Source organism: Strongylocentrotus purpuratus, unplaced genomic scaffold (genome assembly GCF_000002235.5).
Source record: "Strongylocentrotus purpuratus isolate Spur 01 unplaced genomic scaffold, Spur_5.0 spur5_scaffold_10, whole genome shotgun sequence".
NCBI classification, from domain to species: Eukaryota; Metazoa; Echinodermata; class Echinoidea; order Camarodonta; family Strongylocentrotidae; genus Strongylocentrotus; species Strongylocentrotus purpuratus.
Genome location: NW_022145595.1, coordinates 12,327,971 through 12,355,921, shown reverse-complemented (window position 1 = coordinate 12,355,921; position 27,951 = coordinate 12,327,971). Strand labels below are relative to the sequence as shown.

The window sequence follows — 27,951 nt, the reverse complement described above, 5'->3', positions numbered from 1 at the left end:
ATTGAGTACGATCAAGAGCTTGCCACCTCGCTCAATTTTAATCGTATTGTTCTATTCACAAATAAAAACACTTACTAAAAGTGATATTGTCTCATTTATCTTTATTCTTTTATTTTTACTCAGTTCCCCTTTTTATTTTGCGGCTTTGAACTTTTTGGAGCACCCTGTCCTCCGAAGGTGGTTTCCGTGTACCGTCGATCTTTTCTCATCAGAGTTCCGTGAAGTTTGTCGAACATCTCGGTGTTGAATCCGAAGTTACAGTGAAAAAACCTGGAGAGGGTTGAACAAGAAAATTACAGGCTTATTCATTTCGGGAATTTTAAAATGATGCCCCAAATTAATGATAATGATAATAATGATGACGATGATAAAAATGAAAATAATAATAAACAGAATAATAATAATGACAATAATAATAATAATAACAATAATTTTGTTAACCAAGGGAAGCCTCATCAGCATCAATGCTTTTGTTCCCGAGGACCCAGATTATTATTACTCCGACAATATTGCCAGGTACCCATTTACACCTGGGTGGAGAGTGGCAGATGTGGATTAATGCCTCGCCAAAATATGTCAGAGTCGAGCTGGGAAATGAACCCTCCACCCTTGAATTGAGAGTCAAGTAAATGAACCACTATATACCTCAATTCATCTTCAATATTATTGAGGAATTAACAACAAAACTCCATTGAACATCTTTCTTGGTCATCATCATTACAATAATAATTACAATCATCATTTCCTTCCCTGATGTCTATAAATGCTTCTTTGATTATGTAAAGGAGATAGTATAATGATAATAATAATAACCTTTTAAATTGTATTAAGTTAAACCGAAAATGGAAATTCTTTTTGCACAATTGATCGTGAGCTCGGCAGCCACTGAGCAGCGCCAGATCGACGTTGCTCCATCCCTTATTGTTGAACGCCAAAACAAGGTAGCAGCAACACCCGTCTTTTAACGTCTTTTGGTATGACGCGGCCGGGGTTCGAACCCACGACCTCCAGGTTGTGAGGCGGACACTCTAATGAGCCAACACACCGGTATGAAGAGAGAGTACTTACTTGTGATGATTATCATGAAAGATAACCTGTGGTTGCCATGGCCAAAAGGGATCTAAATGTATTCCTGAGTGGTCTAAGATGCTGTAGTAGTAACCGTAGATCAACCAAAATACGAACACACCTAGAAACGGAGAAAGAAGAGGTATTGTCGTTATCAAGTGACACTTTTTTTTTTTTACTGGAAAATGCTTTTCGAGACCACTCCGCCATGCGAGAATTGGATAATACAAAGTTGACTAAAGACATTGAAAGTAAGAGTAGAGGATACGTAATAATCAATAATCTCTGTTATTTTGTCCGGTCGAAGAAATATTTACAGTAAGTTGTCTCGTACCCGTTCGAAATTATTAATGCTCATTAACAAATCCATGTGAGAAGACTTTATACAGCCGTCGGTCACCTGTTGCTTACATCTCAAGCAGGTGAAACAAACAAGCGAATATGTGTCAATGGTTGGTATCCAATGTTTCATATTCAAGTTAGCTGGGTAAATTAAATACACCCCCCCCCCCCAACCGCCCTCAATATTACATTATAGGATACTGAAATCTGAAACCATACTGTTTGGAGCCAGAAGGGCGTTAACCCTTTTCATTTCATACAGAGTTAACGCCCTTCTGGCTTCAAACAATTCTGATACAGGTAATATATCAGACCAGGATGAAGAAGATCCCCATAGAGAGAGAGAGACACAGAGAGAGAGACAGAGAGAGACAGAGAGACAGAGACTGAGAGAGACAGAGACTGAGAGAGAGAGAGAGAGAGAGAGAGAGAGAGAGAGAGAGAGAGAGAGAGAGGAAGAGAGGGAGAGAGAGAGATGGGACAAACATTGAGATAGAGGGAGACAGAGAGAGAGGATGTGGGGAACAACAAATTGAGATAGAGGGAGACAGAGAGAGAAAGAGACAGATTGGGGGAGACAACAAAGACAAGGGAAGAGGGAGAGAGAGAGGGGAGAGATAGAGAGGGGAGAGAGAGAGAGAGGGGGGGACAGAGAAAGAGTGAGAGGTGAGACAAAAATTGAGATAGAGGGAGATACATAGGAAGGGTATAACTTCATTATTAAAATAGGTACAGTGCCAAGCTCCTTACCTGCATGCATTGGTATAAAGAAGATGGGTATCTCAATCAGGAATTGGAGCGCGAGGAAGTCGTAGGGGTGCATGGCTACGGCTCCGAAAGGGGTGGGGCACTTGAAACGGTGGTGGAGTTTATGGTAGCGCTTGTACCAAGGAGCAATATGCATAGCCTTGTGAGAGTAATAGGCCGCAGCTTCGTTGTATACGTAATTGACGGGAATGGAGAGTAGAAAGTAGACCCAACCATAGTCCGATATGTTGTAATAAAGTTTGGTCTCCCCTCCGTTCATGATGTAGGTTACGAGGATGCCTGGTAAAAGAAAAAAAAAGAATTGTTAGAAAGGTAGGGGGCATATTAGTGTTAACCATTAGACATGTTACGTATTTCCTGATATTAAAGAAACCTTTCTATATGGCACTATTCAAAATTTTAAAAATGCACATTCTCGGATATGCTCTTTAATAATCTTGTTGTCTGCTATTATAAAAGTATACAACCTTCGCTGTTTTCTGACTACTATGCATGTTGTTTCGGTGGCAAAGAGATGTTTTGGCATTGTCATTGCCATACCTGTATGGCGGCAGCGAACAAACTTTGATTTGCCTAATATAATTTAGGACTCTTACAGGGAATGTTGGCTTGATATCACCAAATATCTGGTGCTACCTGGGACCCGTTTCACAAAGCCTTTTTTCAATGACAAAAATCAGTGACAAATCTGTTGACAACCAATCAGAAGCAAGGATTTCAGTAGCTTATAACAAAATCTGTCATTTGTCACTGAAAAAAAGTTTTGTGAAACGCCCCCCCCCCCCCTGAAGTAGTCATTGTTCGTAATTACAAAACCTACACACAAATCATACGCAATATCACTATCATGTACGACAGTATTATAATATTCGGTTTATATGAATAATTAGATAAGTTCCCCAAAAGAATGACCTAAGACGTAATTCAAGAAATGGTTGTAATTATGATCTGTGTAGGCCTTTGTTAGAATAATTTCAAATCAAAGTGAATGAATTACCTGAAAGCACCGATCCAAGAGCCATGTTCATCGACCCCAGTCTAAACTCAAGCCGATCATCTTCAGGAGTTAGAAAGCGATCAGGTTGGCACTTCCATTCCGCCGCTTTGTTACGTCTCTGGATGTAGAAATGCCACTTCAACCAGCCTCCCACACCATACAGAATAACAAAACCACCAAGCAGAGAATAGAGGACGTAGAACCAAACACCCTGCAAAGAAAGAGCGTTGTAGAAAAGAAATTAATAACGACGAAATATAGATTTATAGAGAGCTTATAAATACGAAATACCGCCAAAACAACCAAGCAGAGATTAGAGGGCGCAGAACCAGACACCCTGCAAAGAAAGAGTGTTGTAGAAATTAATAATATAGATTTATAAAGAGCTTAATACGATACCGCGTCTCGATCTAAGCGCTTTACAAATAGTATCATTACCCAAGTTGTATGATTCATTAGGGACTTTTAGATTCGCATGTCAACAGCTTTGACTGCAACGTGTGACGTCATTTTAAGGCAATGCGCATGCGTTACGTCGTCTCAGTCGGCGATCGAGAATGCGTCAACCTTGATTTTCCTAAATCTAGTACATACATACATACATATTGATATTTATATAGCGCCTTTACATGCTCAAGTTCCTCAGGTAGACAAAGAAACATCCCTTCCCTGCTATTATGTAAAAATGTGTAGAACAGGTGTTACATGCATATTCACCTGTTCTACATATTTTGACATAATAGCAGTCAAGGGATGTTCTTTTGTTGAGGGTAGAATGAGAAACTGTATATTTTGTCCTCTTTCTTTGTCCGTGATGTTCATAGTGTTACTTCCTGCATGCATGTATATCGTCGAGTGCAATCTAAAGGATTTCTAATTGTAGTCAACATGGGCAGTTAAGGACGTTGACACGCATGATCAGTCGGCGTTCGTCGTGTTCTCGTCCACTCAATCTAAAAGTCCCTATTCACTCACAGTGTACATCATCTCCACTCCCTGGGGAGTATTCCTACCGTATGGTCACCGTGAGGGCATATGGCAATGACTATCACAAAGGCTTTCGTCATCCTACCAGGGCCCCGTCTTACAAAGAGTTACGATCGATCCAAATCAATCGTAAGTCCTCCAATCAATCGCAAGTTTGCAGTCTCCTATCTCTTATGTACATAGTTACGATTGATATCAATCGCAAATAACTTACGATTGATATCAACTCTTTGTAAGACGGGGCCCTGGTCTCCACTTCTCTCCTGGGTATGGAGTGACAATTGTCAATTAATGCCACGCCAAATGATATCAGTGCCGTGTCGGAGATCGAATCCACGGCCTTTGCATTTCTAATCAGGTGCTCGAACCACTCGACTATGACACCTCTACTATAATTAGAATAGGGACTTTTAGATTCTGCACGACGAGAACGTGGACTGCCCTTTTAAGGCAATGTGACGTCACTGTCAGTGCCTTAAAAGGACGTCACATTGCCTTAAAAGGGCAGTCCACGTTCTCGTCGTGCAGAATCTAAAAGTCCCTGGAGTGTTTAGGACATCAGGATGTATATATGTTTGTACATGAATATACTATAGATCGTGATTTTATGGTGGAAGATGCTCAGCGATGCTATTGACGATGACGATGATGATGACGATGATAATGACGACGAGGACGAGGATGACCACGATGACGACGATGATGAAAACGACAGTAATGACAATGATGAAGACGAAGAAGATGATGATGAGGATGATGATGGCCATGGCGATGACGACGATTACGACGATGATGATGATGATGAAGACAACGACGACGATGACGAAGATGGACCCAATTATTATTATTATTATTACATTATCTTTGACGAACCTGCATATGGTATCGTTCCAGGGGGTTTTCGTATTGTACGGTACTTCCATTCTCAGCAGCTCCCCGGTCAAGACCCGGTAAGGACGCCTCTGTGATGAGTGATTCCCCATACCACAGCTTCTGAATCTGAACGTAGAATAACAACCAATCACCTGCATGGAAGAAATTAAGTAAGAAAAGTATTTAGTATCAATATCATAATTAATTCTTAGGCTACACCTCTTCTCAAAATCCTTTAACTATATTTGTAATTTCGTTAAGATTACTTTATGATAACACGATCTTACAGACTTTCAACCTAAAGCTCCCCATCACACCAGATTATAGTTCTCGCTATGCTTTGGAATCGTCTTAGAAAATCGTAAAATGGGTTGTGGACGGTGTAGAACGTGTAAATAATGTTCTATAATACGATCGAAGTTCGTTCATAAACAGTCCTCAATACGTCCATCTCGTCTGTACCCCGTCCACAGTCAGTTCATATCAAGTTCAGATCGGGTAAATTTGCCCATTTCCAGGCAGTCCAAGCCAGTCTGTAGTCAGTTTAAACCCGTTATTAACCAGTTCTACCTCGTTCCCAATACGTCCAAACCCATTCTTACTTGTTCGCAACTTGTTCTAACTAGTTTGTAACCCAACCACCCCGTTCAGTGACAGTTCAACTCGTCCTCAGCTCGTTCTTAGTGCGTTTGAACGCGCTCCTAAAGCGTGTGCAATCACGTCCTGGCTGAAGGGCTATAAAACGCCAGTCCGAGCCCGTCCATGAACTAGGCGTTGTGGCGTGCGCCTGTAATCCAGCTAATAGTGGAAGTTACAAACTGATACAACCGAGGACGCAAGTTCAAAACTGAGTCACGTCTTTCGGGTGGTGACATAAGGGACTTTTAGATTTGCACAACGACAACGAGGATTGCTACGATCGACGTCCTTTTAACGCACTGCCTTGAATGGACGTCACACGTATCAGTCCACGCAAATCTAAAAGTCCCTATTAAAAGTCGGTCCCCAGACGTAAATAATCATATCTGATTGACACACGTCTGTAAAAACACAATACACACGTCCATGAAGTTCTTAAACAGATCGTAAACAGCCATCGTAAATCGTATTACGTTCAACTCCGTTTGCACACAGGTGAAATGTTGCAGAATGCAATGTTTTTCCTTCAAAACACAATTCATCCTCTAAACACATTACGAAATCAATTATCGATAAAGACAATATATTTTGCAATAATTAACTTGTTTTTATGGGTTTAAATTAGTCATAACAGTCATGATAGTAAAATGATATTGTCATATGAAAATATTACAGGGTTGTTCACAATAATGACATTGTTATAGTAGTTTTAGTATACAAAATATAAGCCTGAAGTCTGAAGTTAAAAGGAAAGAAGAAAAAAAGCTAGATAGTGTAAAGCGTCCGAAATACGCAATGATGGGAATAGGCCGATATTTGCTTTTCAAGAATATATTGAAGAAAAAATGCATACAGAAAATGCTTTAAGGTGTATTTCAACATTCATTTTTTATTGAATTTTTAATTAATTACAGGCATGTCAATTTAGTTGCAAGATTAGCAGTTCAATCAGGTTCGAAAATAAAGATAATGCACGTTTGTCTTCCGTATCACGTATCCTAAACGCCACGGAGAACTGGGACGCATGCTGGCAGCCTGATTCTGACAGTTCGTTTGAGCTTTAGAAGGTCGTCATTGTTTGCTCTGTAAAAAGTTCGTATACGTCTTACAATTAGACGAATATTTGCGTCTGTTTGGGTCTGTTTACATTGCAGTAAGCAAGGCGATTTCTTGCATGAAGGTTCATCGAACTTTAAAAGGATCACTGAACCCGATAAATGTTTCCAGCCAGATGTCTGAGAAAGGTCGCATGAAATCATTTTGATCTCAGAAAAACGTTTTTGAGACGCCATCATGGGATGTGGTGTAACCGTTACGGGATTTTCCAGAATTCGAGTTCAATGTTTCATTTTATAATTAGAATGCTTCAGGGGAATACACTTTGTATACTGTATTTTCTTGAAAGTCAGATATTGTTTGGCCTAGATCTCCTAGATATCAGGGGAAAATGATGAGGATTTGATCAAATCGTTCTTAAAATGATTTTATTGTTCCTTTCATTTCGATTGTCGAAACGTTGATAATTTATCTAATGAAATTGTAATCGTTTCCTTTAACTCTTTTTATATATAATTATTCGATATTTTTGTTATAAGAATGAATTACACCGTTGCCAATGAAGTCGGAATAATTTGTTCCCCTCTTTTCATGAAATTTTTGCGACGTTACATTATTTATTCTCGATACATTAAGCTTATACCTTCTCAGAACTTTATTGATCAATCTACAAATTCATAGAGATCGACCAATAAAGCTCTGATAAGATTTAAACTTTGTCCATCAACAATAACTCATATTTTTATAATCATTCATGTAACAGCAAACAAATTAAAATTCCCATATATGAATAACTTATATAAGTCAGGATAGCATTTGGACGTGTATTACAATTAAACTGAAGGTAAAGTGAGAGATAAAATGTAAATACACAGTTATTTCGCAGTTGTGGATTCGGCATAAAATATGTTTTTCTTGGTCCATCTAGTTTGTGTTTATTCAATCAACTGTTCTTCAATTCAATTATTTGTTCGGGCGGAGAAAAAAAACACACATATTCTTTCATTTATCTACAATATCTTCAAATGAAGATTCCCAATTCTCTCTTTCTACAAAGAAAAAAACTCGACATGAATATCATCTTATTTGTGAATTTCATGTTTTGAAACAATATAATACATGGGTTGTTCACAATTGTGCGAATCGGTCGCAACAGGATATCTCACTATTTTGGTGACGAAAAAGAGGGTAATAACAACATTAATAACATAATAATTTTCTAAATAAATGAAAATTTAGACAGCGATTCTGACACTTTGTGTAAAATCTTGATGTACACTAATGTAAGATCAATTGTTTTAGCCCCACCCACTTCAATAATTTGACACTGTGAATTTACATGGCCATATATAAGGAAATCATGTTATCATTTTAACTTTAATAAGTTGACAATGAAACAATTTCGCCCTCCCCCCCCCCCCCCCCAGCTTATAACTTTTCTTTCCAATATTGAAGAAGAAGGAAAAAACTACTATTATTGCAATAACTCGTCCTCTTTATCTCAAATGGTCAAATAAAGATTTTTTTTATTTTTTTTTTTACTAACCTCGAATACCCGTGGCCAGAATAGCAGTCATGAAACTCCCAACAGCTACAGCAAGTCGATTTTTCACTCCTTGAGCAAAGCCAGATTGTTTCTTTAAATCTTGCCCTTCCATCGTGTTTCGATACAGTTTCAAATAAAGATGAAGATTAAAACAAAGAACTCCTTTATTGACTATGATTTTTGACGACTGTTCCCGATGATGCTAGCGATGGAGTTCAGGTAGTGAACGTATTACCCCTCGTCAGCAGATGTCTGGTCCTTGTATACTAGAAAACATCCGAAAAGTCACTTACTGATGATGAAGAGCTCATGTGAAGAAGAAAAACGGTTAACACCTACGTGAACAATCAATATTTCTAGTTTCGACTTTCTTCTAGTCTAATAAACATATTATTTATAATTTTTACGGAATTCATCGAATTAAATCCATCCTCGTGACTTCGCTTCTAAGATGAATTGAAAGCTAGATGGAGAAGGGAAAAACACCGTAGAGTCATTGACGCACTCTGGGCATGTGAATAAAATAATTAGGCAACAGCGAACTTCTTTTATGAAACCTTATCGATTAAAGTTTGGGTATACAGAAGGTGAACGAACTTTTGCGCTGAACAGAAAAGGTCGCGTTGGGTAAAAGATGTCAAAGTGTTTGTAGGCCTATTTAAGGGCTTTGCTGATAACAAAATGGCGTGATGACAGAAAGGTGACAGACACGATGGTGCACGACTTAGAAAATTAAATTTAAAAAATCGTGAATACTTTTTTTTTAGTTTTAATGTCGAGCCGTAATGAATCTGTAATGTAAGGCCTATCTGTTGGTGTGTTATAAATGTATCAAATGGTTACCATCGGCGTTTTTCGTCGTACACGATATCGATTTTATTTCAAAAACACATTATTTTTATTGGAATCTTCACGCAACTTAATGGAAGTCATAAAAAGCGATGTTTTTATGACAATCTTACAAGACCATTATGAAATTGACGTACTCCGGATAAATTTTGCTCAGGGTGTTTATTGAAAACACAACCTTCTTAGGGTCTGAGCTAAAGTTTCGTGTTAGATTTATTTTAGGGCTATTAATAATAATAATGATAATGATAATGATAATAATAATGATAATAACAAGGCTTGGAACTAATTTTTCTAAGCGCTGTATTATTATTATTATCCCGGAATCAGCCGAGCTTCCCTAATTAGGTGCTCTGACATTTGTGGAATTTCTTCCTACCGGGTTCCCATTTACATCACCTGGATGGAGAGTGGCCAATGTGAGGTTTATATATTGGACATCAATGATGACTTGATTCACAGAATTTTCTTCAAGTTATCCAAATCTAAATATCCTTTCTTATACTTCCACTTAATTGGTTACCCGAAAAAGAAAAAAAATACAATCTCATTAACTAGTAAGCCATATTATTAGTGCGGTACGGTATGTAATCCCGTATGATTTTTTTTCCAAAGTTGATTTTTTTTTTTTTTTTTTTGCTGTTTTGGCTTTAAAAAGGGTCCCAATTGGCCAAAAATGATGGGGTTCAAATTTCCAGACCCCTTCTTCATTTCCTGGGGGGGGGGGTCATATTGGGCGCCAAAATGGCATATAAATTATAACGCGCAATAGGGAAATTTGGTGTCTTCGGGAAAATTTGAACCCCATCAATTTCTGATAGCTTGGACCCCAATGAATCCAAAAATGCAAAAACAAAATCAACTTTGGTACAAAAATCCTACGGGAGCTGTTTCAGTGACATACCGTACCACACTATATAGGGGGAAAGGTCTTTTAAAGTTCATGATTTTTCGCCTTATCGCTTGCAGTTGTTACTGATTAACTAAATGGTTCATGACTATAACGGTTCTCCGTTATGTTTGCTCGCACTATTAGAAGTGTCAAAACAAGTTCGTGGGGTGCGTTTACATTATCCACGAATAATCCTCTAACTCACCACGGTGTTTTTGTTGTTGTTGCTATTTTGGTTATTGCACGAGGCTAACAAAGTTTACTTCAGTTTAAAATGTCTGTAGTTTGAATGTGCGATGTGGTTAGTACTTAGTAACTCCCTTAGTACCCCTAGTGTTGTCTTGACTTGAATTGAATGGGTTTGAATTTATTTAATCACGGTAAAGCTCACATCAGCCTAAAAAGACCGTGTTACAAACATAAAAGAGAACATAAAGACATCAATTGAATATAAATACATAGGGAAAAGAACTGTAAAGATGACATAAATAAATAAAACAAAGCGGAGAAAGAAACTAATACACAAAAAGGAAATAAAAACATAAACATATATGATATACAAAATGTCAATTTCCTTAGCAGGCCACAGCCCAGATAGATCATTCCATCGTTCCTTATTCCTTATTCCATTCTTTTTTTAATTTTAATATTAAAGACTGGGAGTTACCGAAAGGAGACCACTTAACTTAAAGATGAACAGATTTGTCCGACTGGACAGAAATCCTCGTCTTATTTTGTCCTCTATTGTGACAGCTTTAAAAAGTAATTGAAGTATAAATTGATTATCGATTTGGTCAGAGAGAAACTGAAAGCACTATGAATCATTATGTTTCCACCAAATCTATGCCTTTGCCCATCATTTTGTATTTATCAATAATCAAAGTCTGGAAAAAGTATTTTACAGAGTTTCCATCAATCATGGGGGCTCGTATTTCTTCAGGAGATGACATTTCCCGGTCTTGATCACTATGTGATGTTATATTTTGAATTATTCTGGTGTTCATTTATATCTGTAAAAAGTCTTGCCTTGATCATGCCCCCCCCCCTTTTTTTCCTTCTGTCTGTCGGTCTGTCTCTTTCTCTCGTATATACATCTCTCTCTCTCTACCTCTTTCTCCTTTCCCTTTCTTTCTCTGTCTCATATATATATATATATATATATATATGCATTTCTATACGTATACACTTCTAATTTCACTTGAATGTTATAGTCTTTTTAATATTGTGATATATTTAATTTTATTTATGTGAAGGAAATAAATGTTTAAACTTGAATTTGAGGCAATACGCTGTAATGCAACTTTCACTCCGAAATAATGTTTGTCATTCACAGTATTGCAACATGATTTAAAATTGTGCTTGATGTAAAATTCTAAATATAAATAGATAGAGAGCGCGACTCAACACACACACACACACACGCACACACACACACACGCACACGCACACAGTGCTATGGGTGGCATGTCTATGTGTTTCATGAAAGGTAGAATGAATAAAGTAATTGATAATTACGCTCTTTTTGTTGGCAATTTTTGGTTAAACAATTGCAATAATTGTTTTGTGAATAGCCTTTGTTCTGTTGAGAGTTGCTATACAGTGGCCGTTTTTTAGTTTGCTTAGAAGTATTTCTACTCATGTATGACAAAATGTGCCGCTCTTCCCGCTTCATTTTCCCCATCCCATTCCCCATTGTTTTCTCTTGTTTGTTTGTTGTTATTGTTTGTTGTTGTTGTTTTTTACTGTTTGCTTCAATATGGCATTTACATATTTGATCGTATACATATCACTCATTTTGTTATTCTCTATGTTCAAATCCGTTTATTTATCACCTGGTTTGCAAGTTTTTTTTGTTTTTTTTTGTGGTGGTTAAAGTCGTATTTTGTAATTCTCTAAATCTATTTATATTTTGATTTGTTGAAATGTATATAGTTGTTTGTGTTATGAAGGGCCCCAACGAAAACCAGTATTCATTTGCTGATTGGGCTACCCTTCTTTTTAAAGATGTGTAATAAATAAATAAAATCAAAAAACCCTCCTCGAATAAGCCCTCCCTTACCCCTCCCGTGAACTGTTCTTTGGCGATGGTCCCCAATGAACGAGCCGGTGAAATTACCAGCGCCACAGTTGCGGGTGATCTTCGTACGTCAAATTCGTTGAGATGACTCACCCTCGCGCGGCAAGTTTAGCCGACTCAAATTGGTTTTCACTTTTTAAGTATTGACAAAGTATGAAACTTGTGTTCTTTTCTCATTTAAAATGCCGAAAAGAATCAAGATTTTAAGGGGGTACATAAGACAACATTTACCTGCTGCTCAGAGTGCTCATCATGATAGGTAACTGGTAGTGTATATTGTGGGGTTTTTCTTCTTCAAAAAGTTAGTGTGGGGTTTGGGAAGGAGAATAATCCGTTCCATATACAGTGCGACCCAGAAAAAACGAAACCGAGAGTTATCGATGTTTTATAAACTTAGTCACATTTATAATGTCTTGAATAAATGACACATATTTTGAAAGCTGAAGTCCACCACTTTCATTTCATGTATAAAGTCTTTCGTCTACGGCGAATTGTCAACGAAACGGAGTTAAGTCTTTTGTTAATTCCATTTGTTGCTACGGAAGGCAGCCAGTGAAAACGAATTTGTTTAATAAAATTATGGAAATGCAAGCACCACTTTAAACAAACATAACTTTGTTATTTCTAGCTCATTTTTCCTGATTGAGGTGTTATGAAAGGGCAGAAACTCAACTTTCTGGAAATGTGATTTTCTCTTTGAAATTCAGATACCGTCCGCCAAATGACTTTTTGGTTTCCTCTCTTCAAATTCATTTTAATTACTCATGCGTGAAAAATGCATCATAATGAGTTTCATCAAATGAAAGAGGAGGATCTCAGCTTTCAAAATATGTGTCATTTATTAATTATAATTATGATTAAGTTATGATAAAACATCGATAATTCTTGGTTTCGTTTTTTGTGGGTCGCACTGTAAAGGGAACAAATCATTCGGTATGAAAGGTCGATAAATAATATCACCGCAATTCTTATATACATATTTGATATTTTCCTACAAAGTTTCAAGGCTTCGCAAATTTACAAAATCTATGCTCTGGAACTGAAACAAGGTCCGGTGTGTAGCCCGTGACCTACCTCCGGCTACAAACCACACATGTTATTATATCATTTTTCTCTTCATATCCCTGCGGTGATATGTTGGAAACAAGCCACAAAAAGTACAGTTTGAAAAGACTTTGTTTGACATAAACATTTGCTAATTATTGGGACGATTTGATGACGCTCTCACCTTGCTTCCCATTTCAATAAAAGACTTTTTTTGACGTAAACATTTTCTAATTGCTGGGACGATTTGATGACGCTCTCACCTTGCTTCCATTTTCAACTATATTTCACGAATGCGGTTTTTGTATTATTTTCAATAAAGCTAACCATGTCAACAAAGAAAGAGGAACTATCTCACATATCTTAATAATTATATTTTATACCAAGTTGCAAGGCTATAAAAGGGGATCTCATTACACAGGGTTCATCACAGTTTCCAGAGACAATATCGGAGGGGAAGTATATTCAGGACGTTCTTCAAGTTAGATTTTTGTTTCGACAAGCAGAGATCTCTAGAGGTCAAAATGAAAGAGAGTCTTGTGGCCCTCATGTTGGCTTGTATTGTGGGTTCTGGCCTGGCAGAGCTTACCGACAAACGCGCAATGGTATGTACAAGCTTTATAATATCGTTCGGGTATCAGTTAATAATGATGTTATATATTTGTTATAATGATATAATGGCCATTACAAAACTTAAAATCGAAAAATAGGCTGTCTCTGACAAAGGAAATTTATGATCATGTACCATAATAATATACACATATTCGTATAGTCTGTAGTCCATATAGGGGGCATGCGGCATCCCAAAAAATGTTGGAATCGCCAATATTTGGGCAATCTCATTTCTTGGTATATAGGGAGATGGTCTATTTACTGGCGTACTGGTGGGGGTCGGTGGAGGGGGGGTGGGCTTGAAGGCTGCTATACCCTTACAGTTCCACCTCAAAACTGGAGGGAAGGAAAGAGGGAAGAAGAAAAAAGGAATAATTAAAGGGAAATAGAAAACAAAAGAATAAAGGAGGAAAGAAGAAACAAAAGGAAGAAGAAAGGGAGGTGGGGAGAGAGAAAGTGAAAGAGGGGGGGGGAAGAAAATTTAGATTCCTTTCCACGCCATTTCTATTTCCTGCTACCTTTATGTAATTATTGCATTGGCTCCTTTAAGACTGTGTATCGTTAATTTGTTCAGGTAACTTTTGTGGCATCATAGATAATAGCGGTCGAATACGGAGCGCAAGTTATGTTTCTTTCAATATCTTTTTTTCTTCTTTTTTTTTCTTTATTTGTTTTAATGAACAATCGAAAAACAATCACAATATTTACAAGTTATTATAAAAAGATTACAAAAAAGCAGTAAAACGCAGATCAAAACCTCACGAAAAGTAAATTTACACTAAGATGCAGACAATTACATGCACATGTACCGATACGACATTATAAAACAGCATTATAAAACAAACTTCCATTTTGTAAAGTGCAAGGGCAGTTTGTTTTTCTTTTTTGCAATACGATATTCAAGATCTTTATTATAGTCAATGTAAGTTCTGAAACCCTGAAAATTGGGTATTTTACTTTGAAATTTGCATAAACAAATGTAGTATTTAAGCATAAGAAATAAATACGTCAAAAACATATTCTTTTTATAGCCAAACATTCTTTCAAATATTGAAAAATTCACTACTTTATTAATCTTCTGATTAATAGTTTTAATGGTATCATCCCAAATAGGTTTTACAGTCTGACATTCGATGAAAAGATGTAGGTAAGTCTCGGGTTCATTATCGCAAAATGAACTATTAGGAGAATTCTTTCGTTAATTTTGAACAAGAAGTTATTTAAAGCTATGGCTCTATGAAATAGTTTGAAATAAAATGAACGAATGCGAGTGCTTATAGAACATTTGAAATTATCAATATGAATCTCGTCCCAATTAACAGGGTTAGGGTCAGAAAGTTCTTTCCAGAATGTTCATTTCTTTTCGGGAACATGTGGCTCTAGAATGACATTAAGCATATTTGGGAACCTTCCTAGCTTGCACAAGTGTATTGACAAAGGCATCAACGATTACATCATGATTCAGAGCTGATGAGACCAACCAATCAGAAGGAACATTTTTCATAAGAAAATTGTATTTTCAATATCTTTTTTGGTGTATGAATAGTTAGTCTCTAAATTCTTATAGAAAATAATTTTTCGCTGTTTGAAAATAGAAGATCTTCTAACGCAGTCGCTCTATATTATTTAAAGGGACTTTATTATGCCTAGGTCACATTTGCCGCGGCGGCCGTGTGGTCTAAACTATCTACGTCCAATAGCAATAGGGCCGCCACAGCATTCCCACGGTCACGTATGGGAGCGGTCAGAGATGTAATGGGTAGCCGCAAGGCGTATTTTGAATTTGTGGAGATATAAAATCTGCGGCTGCCGTACGGCCCTTGAAGTGATGACGCACAGTCGTCTAAGGGCGTCCCGGCGGCGGCCGTAGGTTTTTGACAAATACTAAGGCAGACGCAAGGTAACCGCAAGATGCCCGCAATGCGGCCGAAGGGGGACCTGAGGTTGACCGTGCGGCCAGACCGATGCTACCGCTTCACCCCTGAAGTATATAAAACGTAAGGCCACCGTACGACCGACGTACGGTCACCGTAGAACCGCTCTACGACATGGCTATACGGCGTGTCTAATCGCTGCGACGAACCTAGAAATGATAAGAGTTATAACTCCGCGATAGAGATACACCCTCGGGTGACACTGAGGCTACCGCAGAGCCACAAGACTATCTCTCGCTTTCGGGGGCGTACGACCGCCATGTCCTAGCCGTAGAGCAAATGTGACTGATTAGTAACATTGTTCAGATGAGAGAAAATTGTGCTTAGGTAGTGACTTCAATGCTAGATGTACAAATAAAGATAATCTGAAAGTTTGAGTAAAAACAGACCGTTATGAATGATAAAAATTGGGGAAAACTGATCTGATTGATTCCTTAATTCTCCCAACTATATTATTACAATTTTATTACATTTTAGATGAATGTAAATCGTCACAAAGCAATGAATTGGCTGTATATACCATCCCAGACTCTAAAGTGTTGAAAGATTTCTAAAAGCCTTTCTTATGTCTTATTTCTATGGACAAACGGTTGGGAAAATTCAAAAATGGTTGGGAGAATTTACCGTTAAAGGGTGTCGCATAGTGACACCTTCAAAGAAAACCATAACTATCTTTGTGTTTTGAGAGTTTTTTTTTCAGAATTTTGGGCATGTTACAGGGTCAGTACAGTAGAAGGAATAAAATAGGTAACATTTCATACAAAAATTGCGCAATTTTGTTAACAACCTTCAACATTTACCGTGCTTACACAGTGAATCGGTTCGGTGGTTGAACCCTACGAAGAGGGCAACTGTGATCTTGTTTATACGGAAACAAGAAAAAGCGAGTTCAACACGGCCCCAGCGGATCATAATGACGTCACAATGCGGGAAATTTTCCATTCAAATATTCAGCATCAGCAGAGAAGGTATACGCTCTAGCTGGGTTCGACATGGTTCGACATGGCTCGCGAATCACAGAGATCCCGTTCACATATGATGACATAAAACTGCCGTGTTTACACAGTGACTCGGCTCGCGTATTGAACCCCCGAGCCGAGTCACTGTGTAAACACGGTAAATGTTTCCGAGTCGTACTATGTCCCATTTGCAGGCTAAAAAAATGAAAAGGTTAAATTCCAACGGCATTTGAAAGATAATACTAATTTAGAACTTCTCTCTCTCTCTCTCTCTCTCTCTAAAAAAAAAGGGGGGGGGGCTTGAAAATGTCTTTAAGTGGGAAAATAACGACTATTAGTTGTCGAATCGACTTAGGAGCTATAGAGCCAGTAAGGAAAAGTCTGATTTTCAGACCATTGTACCGAATGGTCGTAAGTTTTATGCTGCGCAAAGATTCAATTAGTTTAATTTTGGCCATTACAAGAAGTGGGTTATTGATGTAGACAAAAATGCTCATGAACCCTTTACAGCTCATTTTATGTATGTTATTACCAAGGAGAAAAAAAGCCAGTCAGTCACTAAATAGTGTCTGACAAGGAAGTCTAGCAAGTAAACGGGTTTCTTTGCATAATTTGAACATTAGGACACTGCTAATGTTCAAATTTCACAGATAGGACAGACATGACATATTCACAATTCCTGCAACGTTCCACAGAATTAGATGTTGGCTGCAAAAGGGACCTCCACTTCGAGCACTACAGCGCAACGCGCTTGCACCATTATGCCCGCCGCAGTATATGTCCCCCTCCCCTCTCAACGGATAGGATTGGAAGCGCTACCTCTTAACTCTTATTTTCATATCTATGCCATCTATTATTGCCACAGACCCTGCTTAACCGTTATGGTTTCTCTGACGGGGAACCAAGCACTGATAGCGACATTAAACGAGCTGTAGAGGACTTTCAAGATTTCTATAGCCTTGAACAGACAGGTAAGTTTTTTCGTCTTTTTTTTGGGGGGGGGGGGGGAGGTAGGTATGATATCCAACATTCATCGAGAAAGTTTACATTAAATCAAAATACATTCACATTCATATTGTCTGAACCTCGCGAGTCTTCTCATTCTATTATATCCCTAGTTGGCCACTCAATATTCAAATTTGCATCTTCTTTTTACCTTTATATAACAAATTGAAATCCAACTACCACATAAATCTGTGAATCTTGATGTGCATCCCCTCTTTTTTTTCCCCTTTTCCCAATATTTTTTTCATCCATATTTGTATTATTATGTATCCTTTGAGGGTAGTCATACTATCAAGGTTTGCTTACTTTGTCAACCCTCCTGTTTGATGTTCTCGATTAGTTACAGCCAGCCTTACTTTATTCTGCATATATTCTTTTGTCATGTGTAAATTTGCAATGTTTGTTTGTTATATATTTGTAAAAATGCAAAAGAAAAAGAAAATCAAACAGAAATAAATAAATAAAATAAAATAAAATAAATCAAATTAATACACCAAAAACCCCTGCGTTCATTTCATGATTTGTGAATGTTATAAAAATAAAATAACAATAAATATATTTTGTGGCCAATCATTGCTTCTTATCTTATTGGCGAAACTTGTATTGGATCTGGGTGATTTTTCTTGCACCAAGAAGTTTTCCCATCCATTCACCCCCCCCCCCCCCCCCCCCAATCCTCCCACTCTCTCTTTCTCTCTCTCTCTCTCTCTCTCTCTCTCTCTATCTAACCCATTACCACTATTTGTGTTACTATCTCTCTCTCTCCCTCTCTCACACCTTTTCTCGCCTTATGAATCAGGGAGAAGATGTAATTTTAGAACAATGAAAGAATATGAGGGAGGTGAAAATGAAAATGAAAATAGAAATAGAGACAGGCGAAGAAGAGAAAGGTGAATAGAAAATGAATCAGTATTTGACCATTAAAGGTAAAGACCAGTATTGGAAACGCCCCAATTTCTAAAAATGAAATGGAAGCTCTTATTACCAATCATGTGAAAGAATATGTTTTGATTAATACATGATGATACAAATTTTGCCGGGAAACCGCCTACTAATTGATATATTTTGTAAATTAGTATATCTATTGGTGTGTGAGAGATATAACGCACGTGTGTGTAGTCCCATATACATCTTTCTGTGTACAGTGCTTGTAACTTTACGAAGACTGGGCCAAATTTCTTATCATTTTGATGATTCTAGAACCTTGCAGTACGCACCAATACTTATATGCTAGATGATCAACCTTTTCTGATCGATTCCACAACGTTTCTTTCACAATACAATCGCATGACCATTACTGGTCTTTACCTTTAACCAACTTTGAAACGATTTCAGACAACAGAGAACCGGAACTAGAGCCGACGTCAATAATCGGCTCCCAGTGACAGGAGAGGATCCCTCTCAGTGGATGGGTTAATATGAGAGGGGGTGGGGCCGTGGGGGAATAGGCTTAGGTTCGGTGTCAAAATATAAAGGTAAAGGGCACCGTAATGGGTTGGGAATGAATAAGAAAAAGAGAAAGGTTCGACGGGTGATGGTTAAAAATGATGTTCTTTTATTGTGATGAGAACAGAAAGAAAAATAAGAAGAAAGAAAGAGAGAAGGAGAGATAGAGAGAGAGAGAGAGAGAGAGAAAGAAAGAAAGAGAAATGTGGGGGAAGAGGAAAGAATGAAAGAAAGAAAGACTCAAGAAGTATAAGAAAAAGAAGAAGAAGAAGAAGAAGGAGGAAGATGTCATGGACTAGGAGAATAACAAGATGAAGAGTGCATACGAATTCTGTATTCCTTAAAAGTGAGAAGAACTAACACACCAGGGGGTGTTTTCATAAAGAGTTCGTAAAGTTACGCATGACTTTACGAACGACTTGTATATGAAGTGCCAGATAGGATGCCCAAATTTTTTTTCTGATATTTCCAATAACCTCAATAAAATTATGGCAAAAAATATACTTTGCATTAAAAATGTTTGTTATAATAGGAATGTTAATCTACATCTGCACAGTTCAACTTAATAAATAATAATCAAGAATGATTGAGCATCCTATTTGGCTTTTCATATACAAGTCGTTCGTAAAGTCATGCGTAACTTTACAAACAGCTTTATGAAACACCCCCTGGCTAGATAATGATGAAAAAAAAAAAAAAGAAGAAAACAAAGAAGGCGAATAAGAATAAGAAAAAGAAAAAGAAGAAGGAAGAAAGAAAGAAAGAAAGAAGAGCGGGTACGAATTAGTTTAACTTTGCCGAGGCTAGAAGATTAAGGATTCTGGCTAGGTAATGAAGAAGTAGAAGATGAACAAGAAAAAAAAATACGAATGAAAGAGACAGCGATTTCAAAAAGTAGAAAGACAGAAAGAAACCGTTTTAAATCAAATACTTAACCGAGGAAAGAAAAAGGCTCCTCGCTAGATAAATGAGTAGAAGAAGAACACGACGAAGAAAGAAAAAAAAAGAGAGAGAAAAAAAAGCAAATAAGAAAGAAAAGGAAAGTAAGAAAGAAGGAGGAGGAGGAAGAAAACGAAGAAAACGAAACGTAATGCATGTTACAAGCTTATAGTAAACTATTGTCAGTTTGTAACCTAGGTGTTCGAAGTTACAAACCGTACAAACACTCGATAATAATATTAAAGGGGAAGTCCACCTTGATATTGGTTTGGTTTTAATATAAGAAAAAAATGAAAGAAACATTGAATGGAGATGGTGATGATGATGAGGATGATGTTGAAAATGAAAATGAAAATATGTTAAAGTAAATATGGCTGACACAGAAAACTTATAAAAGTATACGGGAGATACAAATTATAGTAATGGATGTTTATAGAAATCTGGAAATAATATTGAGTATTAATTCAGCACTGGGAAAGGATCAAATGATGTACTCTGATGACAGAAATGCTTTCTTCGTATTGAATTTAAATGTTTTTAGGGTTTTACTTGATTTTATTGAGTCTTGGAATGCATTACATAGATCCGGACCATGATCTCTTATTGATTTATACATGATCAATAATTTAGGTAAGAATGGACAGTGTTATTTGATACGAACAAATTCTCAATGATTTAGGAACAGGTTATTCATGAATTTAAACATAAGGATCACATTCTGTTGTACGTCAATTTCAACAATTGTCAGATGTCTGATGACAACTTCGAAAATTCATAACTTTCCAATTTTTTATCGGATACTGCTCAATGTTCAATAATTTGTTTATCTCATTTTTATGCTGTTATTAAAAAATCAACTTGATATCAGGGTATAATTAACCTTTGTTTTACCTCATTTATTTGTCTTGCCAAAATATGTCGAACTAAATTGTTTATCTGAAGACCATTGTTTGCTGTGAATCATTGACAAAAAAATTTTGTCCTTCTTTGGCAAAACGTGAAGGCCCCTTTTATGGTTGCGTTTCATCCCCCTTCCGCTTGTGATACATTGGACAGTACACCACAAATGATTACCATGGCTTCGGGGTATTGACAATGAGTGCACGCATTCCGCATGGGTGGTAGTGGGAAAGAGCTAGAAATATCAAGCTAAGCAAATATTATTGAGAATCAGATTAATCAGTTAATCAAATATTCAAAGTTATCAGTTCAAACATATTCATCATTTGCGTTGAAGGTTAAACGTGTATTTACCAAAGAGGAGAATATTTTGAGCAAAAAATGTCTCTCTCCCCATTTATTTTATTTATTTATTTGTTTTATGTAAACAGAGTACTGCTCTCGCAGTTTTAATACTGTTTTTTCTAAGAGGCCTTGTACACAAAAGGGGATTACAAATACAGGAAATAACAAATAAGTTTAAGGACATATACATGATTATATTATTATTATTATTATTATTATTTATATACTGCGCTTTTCCCAGAGCGGCCCAAAGCTATATATATCAGGGTTATTTGTTTGTTTTGTTTATAGTTATTACATAACCCCAACATATAAAACAAAACATATGGCAACCTATCGAATAGATCAATATTAATATAAACATAAACATCAGGGACAAACTTTTGATTTGTATATGATATAGAAGATATCATGGGCTCTATACCGTTTTACATAAACAAGAAAAGAACAAATTTTCATGAGAGTGGAATATAGTAACAGGAACCAATCTTATCTCTCTATCTCTCTCTTTCTCTCCTTCTCTCTTCTCCCTACTCCATAATAAACAATAACATGCGATAATCTGGTTATTCTTTTATTGTTTATGCTAAGTTTCCTAAATTCCAGACTATATCGATAAAAGTTAACAACGTCCAGTATAAAGAGACTCCGGGCTATCTCTCACTTCCCTTTCTCCCCCTCTCTCTACCCCCCTCTCTCTCTCTCTCTCTCTCTATGTCTATCTCTCTTTCCAGGGGACAGAGGTCTCATACTCGGTGGATGAAATGCGAATTGACAAGACGTTGATTACCCCCTCCCCCACACACACACACATCTTTGCCCCCCTTGTTTCTTTTTATCCCTTTCTCAATTTTATACTTTTCCACCTAGTCGGGGCACTTACGTGCCTTCTATATCTACGTCACTGTATAATCCGAGTATAGTCCAAGGAAAAAATATACCGACGGCCTACCTCTTTAGCAAATGTTCAAAAAGATATTACCAGTTTTAGATCATGGTTCTTCCTTCAAGTCTTCCTGGATGGCTTACTTCGTTCCTACGGGTCTTCGCGTCTTCGGGTAACATGAACAATCGTGCATTTTGAAGCGCTCATTCTCGAAGGGTCGGGCGTGACGTTTGTGAAATGCACCCCCGTTTCATCATTAATGTGTTGGGTCCTGTTTACCCGGACTCTTTCTGAAAAAGCTACGAAAACTCGCATCTCAACCCGGCTTTAAAAAAAAATACTCACAAGAGTTCGTAAAATGCTAGCTATCGACAACACCCCCATTGTATGGGCATCTTTTCTTGATTGCACATGCAAAAAGATTAGGCTTATCTCAAGGACCATCTTTGAAAATATTGTGATAATTTGCTTTCAGTTTACCCGACCTTTCATCAATTATAATATGGGGCATTTCTTCACAAAATATCTTGTAACCAGACAACGTGAAGCATCCGACCTTTCGTGAGTATGGGTGCATGTTTTTATAGTAGTTCGTGTAACCTGACTCCTGACCCAACGCGAAGATCCGAACTATGTCGCTATTCATAAGGACCGCTATTCATAAGGTCCGCTATTCATAAGGTCCACTATTCATAAGGACCGCTATTCATAAGGTCCGCTATTCATAAGGTCTACTATTCATAAGGACCGCTATTCATAAGGTCCGCTTTTCATAATTGGAGAAAAGGGTCATTATTCATAAGGGTCATTATTCATAAGGACCGATATTCATAATCAAAGAAGAGGGTCGGTATTCATAATATTAGAAGAGGGTCGCTATTCATAATACGAAATCGGGGTCGTTATTCATAAGGGTCCCTATTCATAATATTACAAAAGGGCCGGTATTCATAACACAGAAAGAGGGTCGCTATTCATAATAAGAAATGAGGGTCACTATTCATAATACGAAATGAGGGTCGCTATTCATAATGCAAAATGAGGGTCGCTATTCATAAGGGTCATTATTCATAATCGATGAAAAGGGTCGCTATTCATAATAGGAGAAGATGGTCGCTATTCATAATAGGAGTAGAGGGTCGCTATTCATAATACGAAATGAGGTTCGCTATTCATAATAGGAGAAGAGGGTCGCTATTCATAATAAGAGAAGAGGGTCGCTACTCATAATACGAAATGAGGTTCGCTATTCATAATAGGAGTAGGGTGTCGCTATTCATAAAAGGAGAAGAGGGTCGCTATTCATAATACGAAATGAGGTTCGCTATTCATAATAGGAGTAGGGGGTCGCTATTCATAAAAGGAGAAGAGGGTCGCTATTCGTAATACGAAACGAGGGTCGCTATTCATAATAGGAGTAGGGGGTCGCTATTCATAATACGAAATGAGGGTCGCTATTCATAATAGGAGAAGAGGATCGCTATTCATAATAGGAGTAGGGGGTCGCTATTCATAATAGGAGAAGAGGGTCGCTATTCATAATACGACCTGAGGGTCGCTATTCATAATAGGAGAAGAGGGTCGCTATTCGTAATACGAAATGAGGTTCGCTATTCATAATAGGAGAAGAGGGTCGGTATTCATAATACGAAATGAGGGTCGCTATTCATAATAGGAAAAGAGGATAGCTATTAGTAATAGGAGTAGGGGTCGCTATTCATAATAGGAGCAGAGGGTCGCTATTCATAATACGACCTGAGGGTCGCTATTCATAATAGGAGAAGAGGGTCGCTATTCATAATATGAAATGAGGTTCGCTATTCATAATAGGAGTAGGGGGTCGCTATTCATTTCGTATTATGAATAGCGACCCTTATTTCTTATTATGAATAGTGACCCTCATTTTGTATTATGAATAGCGACCCTCATTTCTTATTATGAATAGCGACCCTCATTTCGTATCATGAATAGCGACCATCTACTCCTATTATGAATAGCGACCCTCTTCTCCTATTATGAATAGCGACCCTCATTTCTTATTATGAATAGCGACCCTCATTTCGTATTATGAATAGCGACCCTCTTCTCCTATTATGAATAGCGACCCTCTTCTCCTATTATGAATAGCGAACCTCATTTCGTATTATGAATAGCGACCCTCTTCTCCTATTATGAATAGCGACCCTCTTCCCGTGTTATGAATAGCGACCCTTATAAGTAATGAACCTTATTTCGTATTATGAATAGCGACCCTCTCGTCGTATTATGAATAGCGACCCTCATCTCACGTTATGAATAGCGGTCCTTATGATTAACGAACCTTATTTCTTTATGAATAGTGAACCTCTTTTACCATTATGAATAGCGAACCTCATTTCGTATTATGAATAGCGACCCTCTTCTCCTATTATGAATAGCGACCCTCTTCCCGTGTTATGAATAGCGACCCTTATAAGTAATGAACCTTATTTTGTATTATGAATAGCGGTCCTTATGATTAATGACCCTTAATGTGAATTATGAATAGCGACCCTCATTTCACGTTATGAATAGCGGTCCTTATGAATAGCGGACCTTATGAATAGCGGTCCTTACGAATAGCGAATAGACCCCCACCTGAACTATGAACTCTCTTGTATTCCGATGTACAATGAATGAGTTTTCTTTCATAATTTCTCTAAGATTTATAAAAAATAAGTATTCAATTAATTATGACAGTAAAGTGTATGTATGATTGTAACAAAGGAACCCATGTAATTATTAAGAGCAATCAAAGATATTCATTGGGTCAAAATAGAGAAGAGATTTGAAAAAGACGGAATTTTTAAATAATAATGAAAATATGCAAAGACACTAGCCCCATGCCAACACAAAATGCAGGGAGGGGGGGGGGTTGATGAGTCATCTCAGTTTGTTAAGTTAATTTGTCACATCCGGGCCAGTAATATCTCTGAAATCATATTGCAAAGTATTCCACATAAACATCAATAGCTCAACTCAGGTAGGGCGAATGAATCAATCTTAGATTACCCTCTCCCCTAACACGGGAATACATTATTCTAAATAATTATTCTGAGCACGATTTTAGCTCTAAAATGATCCAGTACATCTTTGTAAAATAATCGGTATTCTGGGACCACTTTTTATCTCAGATATCATCTCCCAATTTAGCTCAATCTCTTCTCGCGTGCTTATAGCATTTAGGCAAATCTGCCTACGCATGATAATCACGGCTTCGATGTTATAGCGCACATCTTATTTTACGTGAAAGATGATATAAAAGTAAAACTAGATGAATTCATCACTTGAAAGGCGAATGAGGTGGTCTGTTATGGAGAGGCAGTGACAAAGGGAGACATAGCAAGATAAGAAGAGAGAGACAGAGCAAGATAGGGAGACGGAGACAGAGAGAGAGAGAGGGTGATAGAGTAAAGAGAGAGAGATGCAGAGACAGAGCAAGATAGGGAGACGGAGACAGAGAGAGAGAGAGGGTGATAGAGTAAAGAGAGAGAGATGCAGAGACAGAGCAAGATAGGGAGACGGAGACAGAGAGAGAGAGAGGGTGATAGAGTAAAGAGAGAGAGATGCAGAGACAGAGCAAGATAGGGAGACGGAGACACAGAGAGAGAGAGGGTGATAGAGTAAAGAGAGAGAGATGCAGAGACAGAGCAAGAGAGGGAGACGGAGACAGAGAGAGGGAGAGGGTGATAGAGTAAAGAGAGAGAGAGATGCAGAGACAGAGCAAGATAGGGAGACGGAGACAGAGAGAGAGAGAGGGTGATAGAGTAAAGAGAGAGAGATGCAGAGACAGAGCAAGATAGGGAGACGGAGACAGAGAGAGGGAGAGGGTGATAGAGTAAAGAGAGAGAGATGCAGAGACAGAGCAAGATAGGGAGACGGAGACAGAGAGAGGGAGATGGTGATAGAGTAAAGAGAGAGAGATGCAGAGACAGAGCAAGAGAGGGAGACGGAGACACAGAGAGAGAGAGGGTGATAGAGTAAAGAGAGAGAGATGCAGAGACAGAGCAAGATAGGGAGACGGAGACACAGAGAGAGAGAGGGTGATAGAGTAAAGAGAGAGAGATGCAGAGACAGAGCAAGATAGGGAGACGGAGACAGAGAGAGGTAGAGGGTGATAGAGTAAAGAGAGAGAGAGATGCAGAGACAGAGCAAGAAAGGGAGACGGAGACAGAGAGAGGGAGAGGGTGATATAGAGTAAAGAGAGAGATGCAGAGACAGAGCAAGAGAAGGAGTGGGAAGCAGAGCAGGAGAGGGAAAGGGAGACAGAGAGAGGGTGAAAGAGTAGAGAGAGATGCAGAGACAGAGCAAGAGAAGGAGAGGGAGGCAGAGCAAGAGAGGGACTTAACTCTAAGTTGGACTTAAAAGTTATGAAGAGCCATCTGTAGCCTTATAATAAAATATATTCAAAAGTGAAATTGAAGTATTTTAGACTATTAATCAATTCCACATAAAGAACATACAAATTTCCTTGATAATATAAAATATGAATGATTTGAATCAAAATGTTATGCTTTAAAAAATTATTTTCATAGATGCTAACGGCTCTCCATAATTGTTAAGTGCAACTTAGAGATAAGTTCACCTTAAGATCTTTGTGAAACACCCCCAAGAATTTGTTCAGGAGTATACGCCTCAAACTAGGATTTACGCCCAGTATGTGCGCCATTAGGACCACGCACTGGGTGTATAGTTAATTGTAGTTGTGGTAGGATGCAATAATCAAGTCAGACAAGGTGTTTACGGGAATGTCGCACTTATATTTGGAATGTCACAGCTTCACATTTTGTTCCTTCATTTTTTATCAATTTCATTTATTTCGTATTCCTCTTTCCAAATATTTCATTTCATCATTCTGTGAAAACTGTAAACAAGAACGTAATAAAAAGCAATTACTAAACAAGCTATGAGATATAAATGCCTAACTGTTTGTTACTTAAACCAATACTTTCGAATATTTTTCATATTTTAATGCTAATTTCGTAATCAAATTACATTTCGTCACCTTCAATCTCACAACAGTTGTTCACTGGAATTATTTCTCTGGTAGGCCATTCGAGTTTTACCATTTGCTTTTGTAACTGTGTTAGGGACCCGTTATAGGGAGCACACAAAAAATCACTATGCAAAACCGCTGATGAATAAGTTGCAAAATTCCAGACAATTTATATTGTGAAAATAATACTTAAACAATTATGGATTATGTTACATTAGGTATTTGCATATGAAGACAAGATTCTGATATTAAGTCTGAAATTATTGCATTCCGCCATGACAACTGAAGATTACATTCTCTATTCAAAATCACGCCTTGTTCAGCGCACGCAAATCGGTCAAGTTCGTGAACGAGCCGCTAAAGAAATTTTAACTTTAAAGATGAAGTTGAGTTCTGGTCATGCGATTGCATTGTGAAAGAAACGTTGTGGAATCGACCAGAAAAGGTTGATCATCTAGTGTATAAGAATTTGTGTGTATTGCAAGGTTCTGGAATCATCAAAATGATAAGAAATTGGCCAAGTCTTGGTAAAGTTACGAACACTGTACACAGAAAGATGTATATGGGACTACACGAACACGTGGCGTAGAAAAACCTACCCCCCGAGTTTTACGATGTCAGACATGACATATTTAGAATATGAAGACATTTGAAGAGCCATGCTTTTCAGGGAACATGTCTTATCTGATGTTCTTCCACACTTGCATAATAAGAATGATAACGCTCACAAATTATTGTTCACCTCTTCCCAGAACCCTCATTAGTATATGCGC

At 37.6% G+C, this 27,951-nt stretch overlaps 2 protein-coding genes across 2 annotated transcripts in view; one reads left to right on the top strand and one right to left on the bottom strand.

The window, feature by feature from the left end:
• Window positions 1–100: 100 nt before the first annotated feature.
• Window positions 101–8,765, bottom strand: LOC100890969 (delta(7)-sterol-C5(6)-desaturase). The gene is made up of 6 exons (XM_011667902.2): window positions 8,277–8,765; window positions 5,036–5,187; window positions 3,176–3,386; window positions 2,161–2,457; window positions 1,069–1,189; window positions 101–270 (listed from the first exon to the last, which is right to left on the bottom strand). The coding sequence occupies exons 1-6, from the start codon at window positions 8,386–8,388 to the stop codon at window positions 120–122; spliced, it is 1,044 nt and encodes a 347-aa protein (XP_011666204.2). The 5' UTR covers window positions 8,389–8,765; the 3' UTR covers window positions 101–119.
• Window positions 8,766–13,662: 4,897 nt separating this feature from the next.
• LOC100887941 (matrilysin-like) overlaps window positions 13,663–27,951 on the top strand; it is a 35,641-nt gene continuing 21,352 nt past the window's right edge. Inside the window, exons 1-2 of the mRNA XM_030980105.1 lie at window positions 13,663–13,743; window positions 17,509–17,614. Coding sequence (XP_030835965.1) covers window positions 13,663–13,743; window positions 17,509–17,614 — 187 coding nt within the window. The remainder of the gene's footprint in view (window positions 13,744–17,508; window positions 17,615–27,951) is intronic.